The sequence below is a fragment of the Chiloscyllium punctatum genome, chromosome 1 (genome assembly GCF_047496795.1).
Source record: "Chiloscyllium punctatum isolate Juve2018m chromosome 1, sChiPun1.3, whole genome shotgun sequence".
NCBI classification, from domain to species: domain Eukaryota; kingdom Metazoa; phylum Chordata; class Chondrichthyes; order Orectolobiformes; family Hemiscylliidae; genus Chiloscyllium; species Chiloscyllium punctatum.
In genome coordinates this window covers 103,817,215-103,836,069 of record NC_092739.1, presented here as the reverse complement: position 1 = coordinate 103,836,069, position 18,855 = coordinate 103,817,215, and the positions used below count along the sequence as shown (strand labels likewise).

Genomic DNA, 18,855 nt, shown 5'->3' with positions numbered 1-18,855 from the left:
AAAGAAAATCATTCCAGCAAATATATGAGAATGCTAACAGCAGGCAACCTATCATGCTTTAAATCTCCCTCTTGAAGCATGCAAATGGTCTGCCTTAATGAAACAATGTGTTATTGCTGAAAAAAAAATCAGCTGTTCTAATTTTTAAAACAAAACCACAGTAAATGTTTTATTTCCTAACATCTGGAGAAAACTGAACGAGGATTCCATACTCACTGAAAGGGCAGTTTTCCTTCTTTGTTCCACCGACCTTGCCATTCCTGTCGATCTTGAGAAAGTATTTGGTGAAAGAGAACAATTTCCTCCACCGCACGTCTCCTTCCAGGTATTTGTAGCTGCGCACATGCCTTCCCAGGCTGGATGAAGACCTTGTAATATTTGGAGACAACATATCTCTGCTGATGTCATTGCAAGCAACAGACGAAGAACAGACGAGGAAGAGGAGAAGGACATAAGCCAGGTATGTAAAGGCTGAGGCACCCTTTATCAGTATCCATTTCCACATTGTACTGAAGCTCTTGGCACTAGAAATAATCTCATAAGAAGAAACATACTGGAATGCCAAGGACACTTATGTGGTAGGTCGAGACTGTGTGGCTGGTCTTCTCTGTCTGACCTCTGTTATCCTTTGAATGAAGTTCATCAATATCCATAGCTCAGGTGATGAATCATCTCCTGTGTAGGATCTCTTTTGCCACCTTCCACGTTTGCACAATTACTGAGCTCCTCAAATATCTCTTCAGTATATATTTTTTGTTAGGTCACATAAAGAGTTTTTTTGTTAATGTCCTTTTTCGAGAACCGTTTGATAACATAACTCCACAAAGGTGTACGATGTACTACAGTGATCCCACTTTCTCTTGGCTACGACACACAAAGGGTTTGAATCTGTTGAAGATAACCGACAGCTCAAAGAAGCTGGTGGCTTGAAGAGACAGACGTTATTCAGCTTGCAGTAAACAGGTCAAAACCTGGTGAAAAATGTCAGTGATTACCACACTGAGGTGGGATGTGCTTACCGCAGTGGACAGCCTGTTATGGATCAGGCAGCAGTGGACATCTGAAACCATGTCCTGGAAGAAAATTCCTTCTGAGGGAACTATGCAGATCACTGATTGTAAGCCTTCTGGAGCTTTCAGTCTTGCTAATTGCCGTTACTGTTCCTCTTTCCTCTGAAAGCCGGCCACCAGCATGGGTTGTATAGTCATGCTTTACTAATCTCACTCTCTTCCGGGCTAAACCCAACTCCCTCTAGGGAGCCCCTTTGGACTTGCTTTCCAGCGTGGGCTTTTTTGGCAGCGAAGTACTTGAGAGCCACCTGGAGCTTTCTGCTTTCTGACTGTTCCTGCACATGTGAAGGAGACCAATCTGCAGAGTCCTGCAAACCAGATTATATACTGGTCAGGAAGAGCAGAAAGACACAATTAGTTTCTTTTTTAACCTATGCCAGCTTAAAGGAGGTCCTAATTTAATGAATCATCTGCTCTTTGCTTCTGTAGAAGAAACAAAGTGTTCACACTTCTAGTCACAGATTTTATTTTTTTTAACCATGTGAGGTTTCAGACAATTTAAGAGCTTCTTATACTCACAGGATTAAAGAAGCCCCTATAAACAGTTTGTAATTACTAACTTGAGTCACTCTGAGTTACATTTCTCCGCAAAGCTCATGTATTTTATATCATTCCAAATTTTTTTTATCACAATACAATATTATCTCTTTTCCAATTTGCAAAACATGTAGAAAAAAAATTCTAAGGCACTTTGTGATGTTATCTGTATAATAGGTTACCAGACAAATTTATGACTCATTTAAAAATGATAGACTTTTTTCTCCTTTGTCTCTCAACCTCAGCCAGTATAGCACTATTGCAGGGTAGTGTCTGTCATTGTCCTACGGCATTGTATTATTGGGTCACCTACTGGATTAACTTGAGAAAGCCTGAGAAAAGTTGCAGAGTAAGGATGCACTATGTAACGGAATTCAATCTCTCCCAATAGATTCAAGTCACTAACATAAATGTATGAATGTAGATTATATCTCTGTAATGAGGCCTGATTCATACTTCAAAGGACTGAAATTCTACCTCCCTCTTAGCTTCAACAATCAGACATTAATAGGCTCCATTATTAATTGTTTCTTCGTCCTATTTGAGAAAAGGATTGTCCTTAATACAAAGTTTCAAATTAAAAGTTGAGTTTGAATTTATCATTTTTTAAAATAGGACTACAACTTTATATTTGAGCATTTCTCGATAACCATTATAATGACCTTTCAGTTTATTTGATATTTAATAATTCAGTCATAATTCTATCCTTCAGCCTCTGCAATTTTGTTTGGAAATATGAACAAAATAGCTGTCTATGATCTGGTAAGACTCAAATCTGTGATTGTTTTGTGCTGAGATTGAGTAGGAAAGGTGGTTTCAATTCAGGGCATAGGTGCCCACAGTCCCTCCGGTGAGAAAGACAGGCATAAGTGACAGAAGAGGGAACTGAAAACTCCAGCAGGGAGGCCTCTGAATCTGTCACTCTGCTATCAGAACTAAGACAACAACACTAAACCGCACCGATTGAAATTAACTCCCTGTGAACTTCCAAACATTTTCCACTTTGAACACTCAGTAAGGTCAGTCAGCCACAGCTAAGTGATTGAATAATCAAGAATCATTTCCTAGTGTGGCCCTTTCAAAGGTCCCCATGGCCTGAGACAAAGTCTCATAGTTCAGACCTGACTAAGTTCAGTTGCCATCAGAGTCAAACTGATGTAATGCAAACAGCAAACTGACTATAGATGTGATTTTTTAAAAAAGTCTCTTTATGTTACTCCAATGTCACTGAAAATCAAGCAATTGCTTTATTGGCATTAAAGACTGATTAAGTTACATCAAATTTATGTCTTGTTGATCCTATGTATTCCTCACAAAAGTAGGATTCACTAAAGCTCCAATTATAGTGTGAGCAATGCTCTGCAGTGCAGCTTAATGAATTCAACTTGTGGTATGAACTCTTTGCACCAACAATGGTGCAACAACTCTCCCTTCTGGTCATGAGTTCCACTCCAATGGGACATTCACTGCTATTGCTGTGGCATATTTTTTCAGCTTAGTCATACCGCAGAGTTTAAGTTTTGATCCTCATCACATCCCCAGGTACCTTGATGCCTGCACAGCTGTAAGTACAGTACTACAATAATATAATTACAGTAAATGTCAAAGCTTTTCAGTCACACTTACCTGAAGCAACATTGGCAGCTACTCTGGTTATAAGTAATAGTATGATTTGTATGCCCTGAATGTAAATATTTCCACTTTATAGGATACATACTACAAAAAACTAAACACTACATGCTATTACAGGACATTACAGAAGCTGGTTTGAAAAACTCAGCAAGTTATAAAAATGTTGCTCAGTGATTGTGAAATGTACTCTAGTAACCTAAAAAAGCCTTTCTGATTCTTCCTTATAAGACAAATGCTTTTAATTTAAGATTGATATCTTTAATTTTATGCTGAAACAATGGCTTGTGAGCTCAAGAACTACAATATTCTTTACAGTGGGGTTAATTACTTTAGATTGGAAGTTAGAAAATAGCACATACTTTTTCTAAGCTGGCAATTTAAATGCTTTAATATTTACCTTCTGAGTATGAACATGTAATTTTATTTTAACTTTGCCAGCTGCAATGAAATGTATCGGGCTCTCTTTTATGTTAGTGGTGGTGGTGTAAAAACTTCTACCCCAGTCACTGCTACAAACAAAAACTTATTTGTGGGATAAATTTAGACATCATTGAATTCATTTATGGCAGCTGCGTTTGGATGAAAATATTGGTATTTTAGAGTTAAGGAAATGGTCTTTATTTTTCCAAGCTATTGTTGTCATCTCTTCACAAGAAAGGTAGTATACAGTAGTGCGAGGATTCACAAGCTGACTACCCGTCTTCAATTATATTTCTGAGCTCTCTACAGCCATGAGACTGGATGAAGGCACCCATAATCCACTGGAATGTTGATGTATCCCATTGGATGCTAATTCAGAATTCAGAGTCCACTCTAGTTTCACTGTTCACTCATCAGGTTTGTCAGCAGCAATGGTCAAACATTGCACCTTCTGAAACAAGGACAGAAATGTTGCCACTTTGCTAAAGGTTCCTAAAACTGTGGGTGCTGTACATCAAAAGCCTGTCCTGAGGAAAGGTCACTCAGCCCAAAACATTAACTCTGATTTCTCTCTAAAGATGCTGCCAGATCTACTGAGCTTTTCCAGCAATTTCTCTTTTTGTTACTGAAGTTTCACTTCAGTTCTAAGCTGTTAGAGGTTTAGACCTGGTGTCATTGTCAAAATATAGCCTCCACCCCTAAAATTACATGATGGTGGATAGATGCCATACTCAAACCCAGATATTTTCAAACATAGTGGAGAAAGATACCTGTTTGTCCCTCTACTGGATGGCAAACATAAAATAGTATTTTGCAATCCACAAATTGTGAATAATGGATTTTCTACAGAGCTGAAAATTGTTTGTTCTTTAACTCCAAAATGTACCAAAATGCCAATATTAAATCTTTGTGCACTTGTTCAGCCATGAAACTTTCATAAAACTGATAATGAATCCATGGAGTACAAAGCATCAAACTAATTCATTGGATTGAAGTTTTGCAAGTACTGTCCATATCAAGTCCAGATGCTCTGAGTAGTATACAATACAAATAATTAAAGTTAACAATTGAAAACACTTATGTTTCAATTATCACTTTTTGTTTCTTTACATATCCCATATTGGGGAACATATACTCCATCCAAACAAAATGGATCCAACTACAGAATCTTAATATTCCATTCCAAATCATTTCACTTAGACAGCATCCCAACAAATTACTTATTAATTTAGTAGGAGCTAATTCGACTGTAAAATCTTGACATTTCTAACTAAAAGCTCTTTCTAAATAAACAATGGAGAGTCCCCGCATTGTTGTCTTTTGGAATCAGCATGCAGTTGCTAAAGGTCATGCTTGAAAGAAGGGGTTTGATTTGAAATTCTCCATATCAGCATTAAATGGGCTTTAGGTCACATTCAGTGGCCCAAACATTTACTAGAGGTAGGTAAATATTTTTTTAATCTTTAGCTTCCCCTATAATTTCAATTAATTTTTATTTCTTGTTTTTGATCTCTTTTGCTTCACCCCATGCCTCAAGTAAGAGAAGGAAGAGCCTGTTGCCACTATTCAACGAGTGTTTCCAGTAATTGACTGCACCATTCCAATCACAGACTTTGCCTCCTTTCCCTGAGGAACAATTTAAAAACACATATTTAAACCTATTTTTGCATGTCCCTCCCTTATAAGTTCAGACAACTCCAAGTGTTTAAATGGAATTGTGATCTGTCAAGACTTGTTGACAGCTGTGCTAAATAAACTCATTGAGATGTGGTGCTCAGTTTCTGTGCACGTAAATGTGTATGTTATAATTATGGATGTAATGCTTTATGCTTTATAATGCCTTATCCTTCAAAGTTAATCCACTTAGGTTATTTTTTGGTAAGTAGAAGTACTTTGAGCTGAAGAATAACTGTAGAGGAAAATTCTTTATTTTCTCTTGTCCCATTTTTGCTCTCTTCATTGGTCACAAACTCTCCTCACAGTGAAAATACAACCCCTGCCAAGTCTGATGTGAAATAGACTGGGGATCACTAAGACTATAAGACAGAGGAGCAGAAGTAGACCATTCAGCCCATTGCCCTGCACCAACATTCAATGAGATTATGGCTGATCTAACAATCCTCAACTTTGCTGAACTGTCCCCATAACCCTTGATTCATGACTGATTAGAAATCTCACTATCTCAGCCTTGAACATACTGAATGACTGAGTCTCAACAGCTCTCTGTGGTAAGGAATTCTGTAGATTGACAAATCTCTGAGAGAAGAAATTCCTCCTCATTCCTGTCTTAAATGTGCAACCCCTTTATTCTGGCATAATGAAATCAAAATGGTGACAGAGGAGGGCTCCTGAACTAGAGCTCCTTTGCTCTGGCTGCTTTTCTTTCTTCTTTTCTTGCTTTTTACTTTACTTTTTTAAATTAACGGAGAAGTTTTTCTTTTCTCTCCTTGCCTTCTGGAGTCAGTGGCAGCGATGGCAGCAGCTGGAGGCTTTGGGGTCAGCCACAAGGTGGCTGGTATCCCTGGGCAGAACTCTGGAGGTTGGTGACATCTCAGATTTGTCCAGATCCAGAGTCTGGAAATGACAGGGAGCCCTGAGCCATACCAGAGCAGGAGGACGGGAGCAGGCAGCATTGCTGGGGGGGTGGGGGGGCTTGCTGAGGGAGAGAGAGAGAGAGAGAGAGGGAGAGAGCAGGCACCATGGGGTTGCTGGTTGACAGAGAGAAGCAGGCAGCACTGGGGGGGAGGGAGCTGGTGGAGAGAGGGGGAGGAGACAATGTTGGGGGAAACCGGTGGTGAGAGAGGGAGCAGGCAATGCTGGGGGGGGGGGTGGTGCTGGTGGAGATAGAGAAGGAGCAGGAATCTTGGGGTGCTGGTGGAGACAGAGAGAGAGGGAGCAGGCAGCATGGAGTGATCAGTGATGGGAGCAGGAGAAAGAACAAGCTGCAAGGTGACAAGAGTAGACAAGGGGCGGGGGATGAGGTTGACCCTGGAGCAGGGGAGGTCGAGTTCTTGTGAAGAGAGTGGGCCCAGCATGGCCAGGTGCTTTTGGACTGTGGTGTTGGACTGTTAACTGTTTTCCTTTGTTTTTCCAGTTTTTACTAAAAAGGACTAAAACGTTTAACTTTTTAAACTTTGTTTTCCTCATTTTTCTGCTTTGTACCTAAGATTCTGTACCTAGGTACCTTTGTACCTAAGATGGTGCCGTAAGTGGGGACCTGTAAACGTGAGCACATGTGACACTAAACTGATTCAGTTCAATGGCTATCTGGTCACAAACTCTCCCATTGGGGGGAATAACGTCTTCACATTTATCTTATGAAGTCCCTTAAAATCATTCTCTAACATTTCCTAATCATATTAAGCCTCCATTTCATGACTTGTGGATCTGATGTTAGACTGCTGCAGTGGATGTGAGGAAATGTAAAATGCTTTTCTAGATGGAGAAGGATCAGAATGTTTTCAAATTGCCAACAGTTTAAACAGCTTCCTACATAAAGAGTTGGTATCATAATGTCGCTTGTTTAATTCATTGTCATGTTTCACAATATATTTGAAGTAGAGTGGGTGATAGATACAACAGAAGAAAATACATTTGGAAAGGACAACAGTAGTTAATTGTTACTTGTCAGGTTCTCCTTTCCACTTGCTGTAGCTAAATTGTACAACACTTTGGATGCAATCTAAGCCTGTGAATGACAACTGCTCCTTTTTAACTAGCAAATCAGTTTACAATATAAATGGTTAAGAATGAGATAAGTAAGAAGAGGCACATTTTGAGGACAGTTTTTTAAGAAGAAGGCAGAGCGAGGTTAAGGGACAGAATTACAGAGCATATTCCCTGATGGTTTGGACAGCAACAGTGAGTGAGGGTGAGGGATATGCAGTGGATGAGAGATGGGACATGGCCTGGTGGTGAAAGCACAAATATTACAAAATTAGGGCATAAACATTTGACACGAGCATTTGCAAATCAACACACATGCAAATAAGGACCAATAGCACACAGTAAGAGGTCACGAATGTGTGTGACCTTGGGCAGAACATAGGTCCCAGATAGGGGGTGGAATGGAGATGGTATAGGATAGAGCTAGGACGGATGGGCTTGAGGTGTTAAAGGCATTGAGGAGGGTTTCAGCAATCAAGAAGGAGAGACAGGGGACTAGACGACCAATGTTCTATGTCAGACAGCCTTTTGAGCAAGAACAAGATCTTGGCAATTATCCAGATGTGGGACGAAAGCTAGGTTTAGGATTGAACAGGACACAGAAAGTGTTCACCTGAGTTCAGCCTGACTGAGTATAATAACATGCAATTATATTGGCGCTTTAAGAAAATTAAACATTGCTAAACACCTCAAAGAAAAATGATGCTGAACAGGGTTTGGGGAGGTGACTGAAACATGATTAAAGAGGTCAGTTGCAATGATACTTTTGACGGGTGGGTGGGGGCAAGATTTTAATTTTTTTTTAACTTTTCTTGCGAGGCCAGGAAAAATAGACTAGAAATTCGGGTAGACAGCATTACAGTTCTGTATTCCGTTTCAGTGGATTTCCCTGTCAGAATCTCAAAACAGCTGATATTTTATGTTCATGTCCAAAAAAAGGAAAATCTGCTCGAATATTATTTTACACCTTTTTTGTGGTAAATGTTCAGGCTCAGTTTTGATGAAACAGAGATTCCATTTGTATTACCACATAGACAGTAAAAACACAAATGTCCCTTTTTTTAATCAAACATTTATCCTAAGGTCTGCAGTTCATAGGTAAAGTTATTCATAGCACATTTACAAAATAGTACATAAAAATCACAAAAGGTCTGACTTGCAATTTGTCATTGTGTTTTGAATTTTCAATATTTCTTTCAATTTTAAATTTGGCAGAGGCTCATGACATCAGACATCTGGACAGCTTAGTTTGAAAGAACTGCTTTCACCTTCTCACTCACTTTTCTTTCATAAACATATATTGCTGAAAATGTCAGAGATATCAGCAGCTATTGGAATAATTATTCTTGAGGCATTTTCCAGTACATATTGAATAATAAATGTCAAGAGATTGCTGATGTCTTAAATTACCTTGACTAATGGCTACAACACAGAAACAGGCCATACCAATGCAGTATTTATGCTCCATTTAAGCATCCTCCCACAATATATCATCTCAATCTGTCAACATAACCTCTCTTCCATACTCCCTCATGTTTATCTAGTTTTCCTTTAAATAGATTTGTGTTAATTGACTCAACTCCTTCTTGTTTTGTGAATAGTTGAGTAAGGACACTTCTCTTGAATATTTTGTTGGATTTTTTAGCAGCTGTCTTCAGTTTAAGGGCACTAGTTCTGCTTCTGTACTGTGGCTGTTGCAGAAGGAAGAATAAGGATTATTGACAGCCAGGATAGTTTGATGAAGATAATGGAAGTGTTAACAACAAGAAAACTCAAGTTTGTGATGAAGTAAAAGCTCTTCCCTGTAACCTCAGACCTAGACACTAAGTATTGACTTGTGGAAATAAATGGAGACCCAAGAAATGTGGATGCAAAGACAGGTATAAAAAATTCCAATCACAGGCCAGTAGAAAAATGAAGAGGTGCATAAAATTGTGATAACAGAACATAAAATCCAGGAAAATAAATTAGTATTTTGACCATTAGTTCAGAGCTGAAAAGCTAAAAGGATCTCTTGCAGAGGATAATGTGAAGGGCAGTAGACAGCGTGGTTGACTTAAAAGTGTAGTTGAGTGACAGATACCCAACATAGACAAGCTACAGAGGATAGAGCAAAACTGGTGACAATGATAAACCCTGACAGGAAATCTCCTGGCAGGAATATGAACATTGAATGCTGCATGGATATTAACAATGGCCACATTGATACAGCTGGAGTTGAACTTGCAACAAATTCAAAAGACAGCTGGCATCTGTTTTAAGAAAATATTTTTGGCTGCAATGCATCTCATTCTATCATGACACACTGGGTATATGGCTCTAATGTGTGGACTTGGGAAATGGAAGCCCACAGCATGCCTTACAAGGTCATTGAAATAAGACAGGGTAAATCCAGGTTTGAGGACTCTGTAAATCCAATGTTTCTGTTCCCAAACCCCAGCCTGGATCTCTTGCAATTAAGGCACCAAGCATACCTGGCTGATGGGGGTTGAAGATCTTGGGGTGGTAGTGGGGTGTTTTGGGTAATAGTCCGATTGCAGTCTTCAGTTTTTTTATAGGAAATGGGTGTTGTTGGCTGATCGACATTTGCTGCCCTATCATAATTGCCCTTGATTTGAGAATCTGTCTAGGCCATTTCACAGGGCGTATCGGTGTCAATCATTTTGCTGCGAGTCTGGAGTCACATGTAGTCAAGATAGGAGGAGGATGTCAAATTTCTTGCCCTTGGGGACAAGAGTGAACCAGATTTTTTTAAGAACAACTGATCATTCCATTATTGAGACTAGCTTTATATCCCAAATTTTTTTTAGCTGAAAATGTATTCCACCAATTGCTGTGGAGGGATTTAAACTGATGTTCCTGGAGCTTTAACCAGGGCTGCTGGATTACATAAGAACTAGGAGCAGGAGTAGGCAATTCAGCCTCTTGTGCCTGGATAACTAATGTCCTGGGCTGGCCAACATGTGACCCCAGCCCTCCGGAATGGCCTAGCAAGCCACTCAGTTGTATTTATCATTACAAAGTCACTAAGAAATGAAACCAAATTGGGAGGTTTAACAGTGTGACATAGTCACACTCACGGAATCATACCTGACAGACAATGTCCAATACACCACCATCACCATCCTTGAATATGTCATGTCCCACCAGCTGAACAGACCCAGTGGAGGTGACAGCACAGTCAGGAGGGAGTTGCCCTGGGAGTCTTCATGTAGCCATGTTCATGACTCATGTAGTCTCATGACATCAGGTTAAGCATGGATAAGGAAATCTCCTGCTGATTACCACGTACTGTTCTCCCTTGGCAGCTGACTTAGTACTTCTCCGTTAATTTAGGATATCTGGTCAGTGCAGATGAGGTGGATCGGATGTTTATTTCTTTGCTGTACAACTCTATGACTCTCTAACTCTATCTCCACAGGCGTTCATCAGGGTAGTGTCTTAGGCCCAACCATCTTCAGCTGCTTCATCTCCATTACAATGTCAAAAGTGTGAATGTTTGATGATTGCACAATGTTCAGCACCATTTGCCACTTCTCAGACATCGATGCAGTCCATATTCAAATGCACGAAGATCTGGACAATATCCAGGCTTGGGCTGACAATTAAAATTTGTGCCAAATAAATGCCAGGCAATGACCATCTCCAATGAGAGATGATCTAACCACTACCCTTGGCATTAAATGGTGTTACCATCACTATCAACATAACTGTGGCTACCATTGACCAGAAAACTCAACTGGACTTTGATATAAACACATTGTCTACAATAGCAGGTCAGGGGCTCAGAATCCTGAAACAAGAAACTCCCCTCTTGACTTCCCAAACCCTGTCCATCATCTACAAGGCACAAGTCAGGAGTGTGATACTCCCCACTTGTCTGTATTAGCGCTGTTCCAACAACTCTCAAGAAGCTTGACACCATTCAAGCCACCAAAGCAGCCTGCTTCATTGGCACCACATCTACAAATATCCACTCCCTCCACTACCAACCCTCAGTAGTAGCAGTACCTGTGTACTATCTACAAGATGCATTGCAGAGGTTCACCAACGATTCTCAGGCAACATCTTCCATACATAGGAACACCATCACCTTCAAGTTCCCCTCCAAGCCACTGACCATCCTGACTTGGAAATATGTCACTGAGGCTGGGACAAAATCCTGAAATTCCCTCTCTTAAGGACATTGTAGATCAACCTAGAGAATGTGGTCTGCAGTGGTTCAAGAAGGCAACTCACCACCACCTTCTAAAGTTAATTGGGAATGGTCAATAAATGCTGACCCAGTCAGCGATGCCCACATCCAACGTGTGAATAAAAAAAATGAGGCAGAGGGACTGTGAAATGTGAGGCCCAATGATTGGGCTCATAGCACAGGATGGCTGCCAATTCTATTGGCTGAGGTAGGAGTTGCTGGAAATGGGAAATAAGCATCAGAGAAGCACTGCATGGTGAGAAGAGGACCTCCACAGGAATGGTTGTCTCTGTTGCTGGATATTTGAGTTTTATTAATAATAACATAAGTCTAAAGGGAATGTTTACCCTGGTCATAGTTTAAGTGCAATTATGGAAGTGTACGTATTGCATAGGGACAGGTTCCATACCGTCAATAGTCACTCTGCATAAAGTTAATAAAAAATATTTTACTCGGTTGTAATCATACACCAATGACAGCAACAGCAGAATATTTTGGACCTTAGATTCCCTGTTCCCAATGAGAGTGGAGACTAGCCACTGGTGATGGTAATTGGAGGTGGGGAGAAGGAGGAGGCTAGAATACAGGATGGAACCAAATGTGAAATCCAACTATCCCAGGAATTGTGCCCATTATAAACTTATTAGCCCTAACGTAAGTCTCGTTAGCTGAGAGCTGGTGTGAGTTTCTTTGAGGTTCTCATAAAGTCTCAAAAATGTTCAGAGAAGAGATAATTAATACCAGAGGATTTTAATGACCTTTTTTTTAAGCTCCATTTGCAGCATTAGTGGAATGACCTTAGTTTGTTATTCAGGCATTTAAAAGCTTGGCTAAGCAGATATGTGCTGCTCTACTTTCATTGGCAGAACAGGCCTAAAACCTTTTTTCAGGCGTGGGCTTTCTGGCCTGATTATTTAAGAATCAATCCATATACCATGGGCCGGGCTCTATGGCAGACAGGCCTTAGTTCCTGCTGTACATAAGATGCTGAAGTATGACGAGTGAAATCTGGAACCATTTTCTATAATTTACATTGAGAAGAAAATGCTCCATTACTTCTTTCTCACTTGGAGTTACAATAAGTTGGTGAGGCTTGAATGTTGTATCAGTCTCTCAAAAACCACTCACACAGCTCCCTTTTATTTAGCTTACACCAGATGTCATTTCTTCATAAACAATATTTATTAAAATGTGTTATTTTAGTGAAATATCTGAACTGGCTTCTGTTGTTAAAGCAAACTCTTTCATATTTAAATCATAAATAAAATGCTTATGATATTATTCCAATATAATGTATCTGTTATATTAAGGTTTTTTTTGCACACTAGACAATTTCAGATCATTGAGCCTTGAAGCATTGAGTTAGAGTCCAACATTGTCTTCAAACAAGGTTTTCCTGTTAGCTTCCTGTGGTCAACTTGCTTCCATTGAGCATATCTTATTCCACCCTATATGTAACTCCATTAGAATCATTGTCCTTACCAATCCATTGTTGGTTCCCTATCCCTCAAGCATATTAATATCCTATTTCTTGTCTATAAGTTCCTGCACAGTGTGATTGCACCCCCACCTTTGCAAATCCCCTCATCCTTATGTTGCAATATGTACTTGTCTATTCTTTGAACTCTGGCCTTCGCTTTTGTCCTAAGAACCTTTAGCTCTCTTATGCTTACATTCTGTAATACTCTAAACCCATTTCCCTTGGAAATTCTATTCCTTTATTCAAAAGTCTCAAATTCACTCCTTTGTTATCATCTTCAATTACCACCCTTAACGCATCTTGCTGTCTGGCTATTTTTGAGCCTTCTATTATATCAACAATGTTTTTGGAGCCGTTAAATTGTGAGAACCTTTTTACTATTTCTACGTATCAGTTTCACTGAACCTTAGCAAAATTAATCAGCAACATACTTCTGAGAATTATTATAAAGTAATATTAGTAAACTGCACAACACTAAAATATTTCTTAATTCAGCATGTTCTTGAAATGAACAAATAAAGTTTTATTTATTTCGATTTTAATGCAGAATTAGTACTGTTTGAAATTGCAAAATAGCTATTTTGACCACTTCACAAAGCTCGAATTAAATGGTTCACCCACACACAACATACACTGGACATGTAGCTTTGTGAGAAAGAAAGTCATTGCAGTTTTCAGAAGTAATGCAAGCAAATCAAATTTCCTAATGCATTGCTGAAGCTAATAACTTTGGTCTGCACCCCACCTCCCCAGGGAACTTACCAAATTGACGAGCTGAATTGAAGGCAGAAGTATCTTGAGTAATTTCAAGAAAAGGAAATAGCTGCAGTCTCAGTAACTCAGAGACTGTCTAAGAATGTCTGTTTTATAATATTTCACCAAAGGAATCTCTCTATAATGCATGATGTGTCCTGTGATTCATGCTTTCAAAAGGCTTTGTACTCTTACTGACTGCACATTCTCTTTCTTTACTATTGTGCACCTTTTTCTCTTTTTTTAAGAAGTCTTTGTTCATTGTGCTGAGCATCCACAAAAGAAACAGCAAATCTACTCTTTTGTGCTGACTGTTGGATACCATGTCAAAGTGTTCAGTTTAGCCAAATGGAACTTGCATCACTTTGGCCATTGGCTGAGTCTCCGGTTGTGGTTTGAGACTCACCAGAGTAACTTGAGAGTTCTGTTCAATTTCCCTTCACTTGGCTTTCATAGACCAGTACTTTATATTTCACCTCATCTGTCTGCTATCATGTTAACAAGCTGAAGTGAATCTCTGCAGTGTATTGACAACATAATAAACCTGGATTTGGATTTCACCCTGTGAAGAATGACTCACTTCTTGGTTTAAAAATTCTAGCTAGGTGCTTTCATCTGCTTCAGTGATCAAAACAGCTGACTTTGCAGATGACCAAATGAGATACAAAAACTAACTTAGTTCCATTGCCCAAGCAAAAGTCTTGTCGTCACTGAATCTGTCTGTTCACAGGTACCTACTGTAAAGAGAATGACATGAACAAATTATTAAAAGTGCAAAGGTTGGGGGAAGGAAGGGGTAATGCAAGAAAGGATCAACAACATTTTAAGGTAACAATCAACCTTCCCGATCAGAAGAGTCTGTAAAGCCGACAACTGAATTGTAAAACACACAATATACAAAGCAAAAATTATGGTCAATACCACAAGAGTGACAAGGTTTTTTTCATCTAAATCAAGATGAATACCAATAGAAATTTTAGTTATGCTGTCGTTGCATTAAATTTCAGTGAAAACCTGATGAAATTGCATCATTAGGAATGGCCTTGGAATGGATTTTATGTCCCTCTCTCTATCAGTTAGATGGGGAATTATGAAATGCAGACTGCGGCCTGCCAAGTGACTTCCTATGAAACCCCAAACTTTATCCAATTTAACGGTAAGAGGCAGCCCATAGAATCTTTGAGCTCAAGGCCCTTAAGTGGTCAGTAAAATGCCTCATTCTGTCCATGTGCTATTTTATCAGTGACATGGGAACCCCACGCCATTTGGGTAACCTGGAAGGTTTTTGTGGGAAAGCTGGTGTTCGGCAAATGTTGTATCCAGACCCCAGGTGAATTTCCTCAAGTTGCTACAGTTCCAGATGGAAGAGGAGAAAGTGAGAATTACAAATGCTGGAGATCAGAGTGGAGAGTGTGGTGCTGGAAAAGTGCAGCAGGTCAGGCAGCATCCGAGGAACAGGGAAATTGGCATTTCGGACCGGAGCCCTTCATCAGATTCTCCTGCTCCTCGGATGCTGCATGACCTGCTGTGCTTTTTCAGCACCACACTCTCGACTTTCAGATGGAAGACCCAGCATTGTCAAGCTTTCAGATGATGGTTGATGAACTAGCTCTCCTTCTTTATTCACCTGCTCCTTGGTTGGTTGAAACCAGGTTAAGGATCCCAACCATTGGCAAAACTTTGTCCCAGGCTAAATGAATTTATATTTAAATAGGAGTCGATTCAATCGGCTTTTTTGAATTAATAAGGAGTGAGTTGTTTGTTACTAAACATGAGAAGAAATAATAATGCAACCCATATATGCACAAATCAAAGGTAAGATCTCCAGCATCCACAGCACTTTGCTTTTATTCTAAATTATTGCCTTACCTGATGGCTGCATAGTTCATAGAGTCATAGAGCATATAAACAGGTCCTTCAGCCCACCATGTCTATACTAAACAACAAACCACACTAATCCCATTTACCTACACTTGACCCTTTTATGCTCTGGCATTTTAAGTACTCTCCCTGCAGATGCTTCTTAAATATTGCCTCCACCCCCTTTCAGGCAGCACAGTCCATATTTCTACCGCCCTCTGGGTGAAAAGAATGTTTCCTCAGATCTCCCCTAAACCACTTACTCCTCACCCTAAACTTATATTCTCGGGTCTTAAACATGTCTGCTATGGGGTAATCTCATCATTAGTTTTTCCATGGACAATGTTCAGCACCATTCACGATAGATTAGATACTCATGGAACAAAGAAGAGCACAGTACTGGAACAGGCCCTTCAGCCCACTAAGCCTGGCATCTTTCTGAAGTAATTTTGTATACCTCAATCAGACCCCAAATCAGCCTCCTCTGCTCCAAGGAAAGCAAACCCAGTCTTTCCAGTCTCTTTCATAACTGAGACTTTTCATCCCATGCAACATCCAGGTGAATCTCCTTTACACTCTCTCCAGTACAGTCATATCCTTACTATAGTGTGGTGATCAGAATAGCACACAGTACTCCATCCTAACCAATGTTTTATAAAGTTGCCTTCAAATCCAGTGAAACCATGATGTCTGAGTGGACCAAATTTTACTTTATAAAGATTTAACTACATGCGGCACAGTGGCTCAGTGGCTAACACTGCTGCCTCATAGTGCCAGGGACCCAGATTCAATTCCAGCCTTGGGTAACTGTCTATGTGGAGTTTGCACATTCTCCCTGTGTCTGCATGGGTTTCCTCCGGGTGCTCTGGTTTCCTCCCACAGTCCAAAGATGTGCAGGTTATGTGAATTGGCTGTGCTAAATTGCCTACAGTGTCCAAGGATGTGCAGGTTAGGCACATTAGTAGAGGGTAAATGTAGAGCAATGGGGAATAGGTTGGGTGGGATACTCTTCGGCGGGTCGGTGTGGATTTGTTGGGCTGAAGGGCATGTTGCCATGCTGTAGGGACTCTATGACTCTTCTATGTACCCAAACGTGGTTACCCTTGCTTGCGAAAATTTCCTGAAATATTCTTAATCAAAGCTAGAACTCCAATCTGATTTGTTTTGCGCATAGTGAGCATGTGCAATGTGATTATCTCCCAAGATGTAGCAGGAATACTTAGCCAGCTTTACTGAAGGGATTCATTTTATCTTCTGATGGATAATGACTTGGAGTCATTTTGTAAAATAAGAGGTCAAATTTGAAGACTCTTGAGGTAAAGTTGCTTTTTTTTTAAGTGAAGAGGTCATGTTTGAGAGAAGATTGATCATTAGTTCTGATCACTCATGTCTTGAAGCTATTGATTTTAATTCTTTACATTTTAGAACATGAATCAATAAAATCAAGGAAGAAAAGCTGATGGTAGAAAGGAAATGAGAGACAGAATGAAAAACAGAAAGAGAGAATTCATGTCATGCTAACTTAATTTTAATATGATATCAATTAATGATTGGCTTGGCTTAAATTAAGTCAGAAGAAAATGAGAACAGCAGATTCTGGAGATCAGGTTTGAAAAGTAATGCTGTTTCAAGGAATGTATCAGAAAGACACAAGGCAAGAAAAATAGGAAGTTCTGGCAGTTTCTTGTCTCTTTTCACGCATCTTTGGGTGGGACTAAGGGAGAGTAGAGGGTCTTGAACAAAGTTTATGGATAAGCTGAGCGGCATGGAAAAGTGAGGATATAGGATTGAGGAATTGAGTGGAGTTGAAAAGAGGAGTAAGGTTCGTGACTGAATTGAACAAGTAGATGACTAGAGGGAAGGGCCAATGAGGAAACAAAGGATTCTCAAATGCATGGTGGAAACAAGTGAAAAGCATATTTGATTGAGGAAGGGAGCGAAAAGGAATCACTGAGAGACATAATGACCCTGCAATCCCAACATCAAATGTAACCTGTAACTGGCTTTATCTCTTTTCTGCACTAGTGCATGCCATACGTTAGGTCTCTGAGGCAGAAGAGAGAAAAGATAGAGTAAGAAACCCTCTCACAATCTGTAAAGGGAAGTTTGCACTTCATCTGAAGTCATTATGAGCAATATCAAGATACTGGCTAGACTAACACAGAAACAGACTAAAACAATCTATAAATGATTTGATCTAACAATTTATCTTGTCTTTCGGTGCTTTTCCTTTGCTCCTTAGGCTTCCCTGTGTCAGGCAGTTCGAAGGTCAAGTGTTTCCACGCTTCTGCCAACAGAATTTTATAACTGGCTGTAGGAAGTATACTGGCAAGAGAGACAAGATGACTACCCTCTGATTGTCCTTGTATTTCTGAATTACACCTCTAATAGTTCTTCACAATATTGTGACACAGAGTTAAAGAGCTGAATTTTGTGGTCAGTGGCAGAACATTTCTCCTCACTTCAAAGTCAGAGAAAGTCCGGTGCAATCTCTAATTTGGATTTCACTTGCTATTTGACCCTGAGACTAAATCAAAGTGCCAGCACAGTGATACAACTTATCAGGTTAATGAACTAATCATATTGAAGTACTGTCACAGACAGTAAACCACGAAAGAGGATTCACTAATATTCTTCACTTTGAATTAAATTTTACAGTGAGTGATGTAATTGATTGTAACATTCAAAAGGGATTATGATAGAAACTGAAATGCAAGTAACATTTGAAAAATGCTAAAAATGTTTTAAATTTATAATGGAGAAATTTGACATTCCACAAAATTAAACTTAGGTTTCAAGTCTGGAAAGACTTTACATTAGTAATCGTAAAATTAGTATTATGCTAAAATCTCAGTAAGAGTTTAATCAAAAAATGTAAATTATTCAAGGGTTGTTATTGTGAGATTTAGCGCATAAAATTTTCTGTCAATTTGATAACTTTTAGTTGATTGTTGGCTGAAGGAACATCGAACAGTGAAATCAATGGGTTGCATTTAAACATTGGCCACAGCTCTTGTGTTTTAATTTAACTGCACATGTGCAGACCTGAAAAGTTACTGCCATTTTCACAGCAATGATAGCAAATGCTGACACTTCCACCAGTTTCATTAGTGCAAACACAAAGTCAAAGTAAGTGGACCTCTATTTACCTCCTATCAACATTGCTACACAATCAACGAACTGGGAATGACTCTGGTGTGAAGGGAAGTTGCCAATCTCCCTTTTTCATAGCATCTATTTTC

At 39.5% G+C, this 18,855-nt stretch overlaps 1 protein-coding gene across 1 annotated transcript in view; it reads right to left on the bottom strand.

Annotated features, from left to right (window-relative positions):
* fgf10a (fibroblast growth factor 10a) overlaps positions 1–18,855 on the bottom strand; it is a 170,006-nt gene that overhangs the window by 124,487 nt on the left and 26,664 nt on the right. Inside the window, exon 2 of the mRNA XM_072571646.1 lies at positions 217–1,397. Within this exon, the coding sequence (XP_072427747.1) occupies positions 217–505 (289 nt within the window). The 5' untranslated portion in view covers positions 506–1,397. The remainder of the gene's footprint in view (positions 1–216; positions 1,398–18,855) is intronic.